Source organism: Acanthisitta chloris, unplaced genomic scaffold (genome assembly GCF_000695815.1).
Source record: "Acanthisitta chloris isolate BGI_N310 unplaced genomic scaffold, ASM69581v1 scaffold3509, whole genome shotgun sequence".
Taxonomy (NCBI): domain Eukaryota; kingdom Metazoa; phylum Chordata; class Aves; order Passeriformes; family Acanthisittidae; genus Acanthisitta; species Acanthisitta chloris.
The window spans coordinates 785-2,883 of record NW_008689600.1 but is presented as its reverse complement, the minus strand read 5'-3'; the positions used below and the strand labels follow the sequence as shown (position 1 = coordinate 2,883).

General features: G+C 57.7%; 1 protein-coding gene across 4 annotated transcripts in view; it reads left to right on the top strand.

The window, feature by feature from the left end:
* EFTUD2 (elongation factor Tu GTP binding domain containing 2) overlaps nt 1–1,824 on the top strand; it is a 17,388-nt gene extending 15,564 nt beyond the window's left edge. For all 4 annotated transcript variants that reach the window (XM_009081468.1, XM_009081469.1, XM_009081470.1 and 1 more), the window contains 3 exons: nt 194–347; nt 985–1,092; nt 1,729–1,824. In XM_009081468.1, coding sequence (XP_009079716.1) covers nt 194–347; nt 985–1,092; nt 1,729–1,824 — 358 coding nt within the window. The remainder of the gene's footprint in view (nt 1–193; nt 348–984; nt 1,093–1,728) is intronic.
* Nucleotides 1,825–2,099: the final 275 nt, after the last annotated feature.

Below are 2,099 nucleotides of genomic sequence, written 5' to 3'. Positions count from 1 at the left end.
TCCTCCCTGTGAGTTGCTGAGGCACTGGCACAGGGTGCCCAGAGCTGTTGTGGCTGCTCCATCCCTGGGAGTGTTCCAGGCTGGGCTGGATGGGGCTGGGAGGCTGGGCTGGATGGGCTTTAGGGCCTCCTCCCACCCAAACCATTTCATGATCCTGTGACACGTAGGAAGGCTAATCTCAACCTGTTTGCAGAGGCCACGTGACACAGGATGCTCCCATCCCGGGCTCTCCCCTCTACACCATCAAAGCCTTCATCCCAGCCATCGATTCCTTTGGGTTTGAGACAGACCTGAGGACCCACACGCAGGGACAAGCCTTCTCCCTCTCTGTCTTCCACCACTGGCAGGTGAGTCCATGCCCTGGGGAGATGGGGAAGAGGGACAGGTAGGATCAGGTGGGTGCACTCAGTGCCAGAGCTTACACAGGGCAGGACAACTTCTCTAGAGAAGCTCCTCAGAGGATCCTGGGGAGGCTTTGTGCATTTGGTGCTCTGTGTTTGGAGCACATCCCCCAAACAGGGAAGCTGCTTGGGTGCACTCCATGCTCGGAGCCTGGGGAACAGGAGTCTTGGAGCAGGACTTGAGCTCGCTGCTCTGCTGTGAGACACAGGGTGCCACACTTCAACTTTGCCTCTCAGGGAAGGTGTCTTAAACATGTAGAAAACACAGTTTGGAACAAAACAAGAGACACTGGCACAGGTTGCCTAGGGAGGTTCTGGATGCCCCAAGCCTGGCAGTGTTCATTCCAGGATAGACAAAGCCTTGAGCAACCTGCTCTCGTGGGAGGTCTCCCTGCCCAGGGCAGGGGGTTGGGGCTGACGATCTTTAAGCTCCATCCCAACCCCTTAACTTACTATGATACTTTTAAAATACTGATCTCCGGCCACTTCTCGGGGGTCTGCAGGGCCCAGGGGTGTCCTGTGGGGTCTCCAGGAGGTTGAACCAGCCCCAACATCATACTCACATCCTGGTCCTGTGTTTCAGATTGTGCCTGGTGACCCCTTGGACAAGAGCATCGTCATCCGGCCCCTGGAGCCCCAGCCAGCCCCACACCTGGCCAGAGAGTTCATGATCAAGACCAGGCGTAGGAAGGTATGTCTGGGGGTGCTCCCTGCAGTGTCCCTCTGTCCCAGCACCTCACCTGTCCAGAGTTGTCCCTTGGGTGTGCCACATCCCCTCTGTGTTCCCAGGGTGGTCTGGTAACCTTCGGACTTGGTCTCAAAGGTCTTTTCCAACCTTCATGGTTCTGTGATGTCCTTTGTGCCTCAGAGCTTCCCCTGTGCGGCCTGTCAGTGCCTCTGGTGGTTCCTTCCATGACTCACCTGGCAGCAACTCCAGCCCAGAGCAGGATCTGCTGAGCCTCTCTCCCTCCCCAGCCCCTCTGACCCGTTGGGCCTGGTTTGTCCTGCAGAAAAATCAGGAGCTGGTTCCCATGCTGGTTTAGGGAGCTGGACTGAGGGGCTGGAGGGGATCCGGGGTTCTCAGGGGGAGCAGAGGGATTCAGGCTGCTCTGTGGGAGAGCAGGGAGCTGGTGGATGCACTCAGCAGCAGCAACTGCACATTCACAGCTTCCCAAGGGGTGTCAGATGCCTTCAAGCTACTGAGGAGCACCTCAGTGCCTTCTCTGGAGCTGAAAATGTACCTTACTGCAGGGCACGAGGCCTTTCTGGTGTGATGTCTGTGCCATGGCTGTATGAGGAATAACCCTGGCTTTGTGTCCCCCCCCAGGGCTTGAGCGAGGACGTGAGCATCAGCAAGTTCTTCGATGATCCCATGTTGCTGGAACTGGCCAAGCAAGACGTCGTTCTCAACTACCCCATGTGAAGGTCCCGTGCGGTGTGAGGGCTGAGCCCAGCCCTGGCCAGTGGCTGTTGGTCCTTCCCCAGCCCTGCTTGCCCAGCCCTGGCTCCTGGAGCCTCAGGGCACACAGGGAGCTGCTCCTCAGGTCACTCTTCCATGACTGTAGAAGTCTCCCTGGGCATTCATGGACCATTTGTGGGCATTCCCTGTATGGGGAGCAGCCCAGAGCCCTGATCCTTTTTGTGCTGTTCACCTCCAGCTGCTGTGGCCTCCAGTGAGTAGGTTTTCCCCTGGGACAG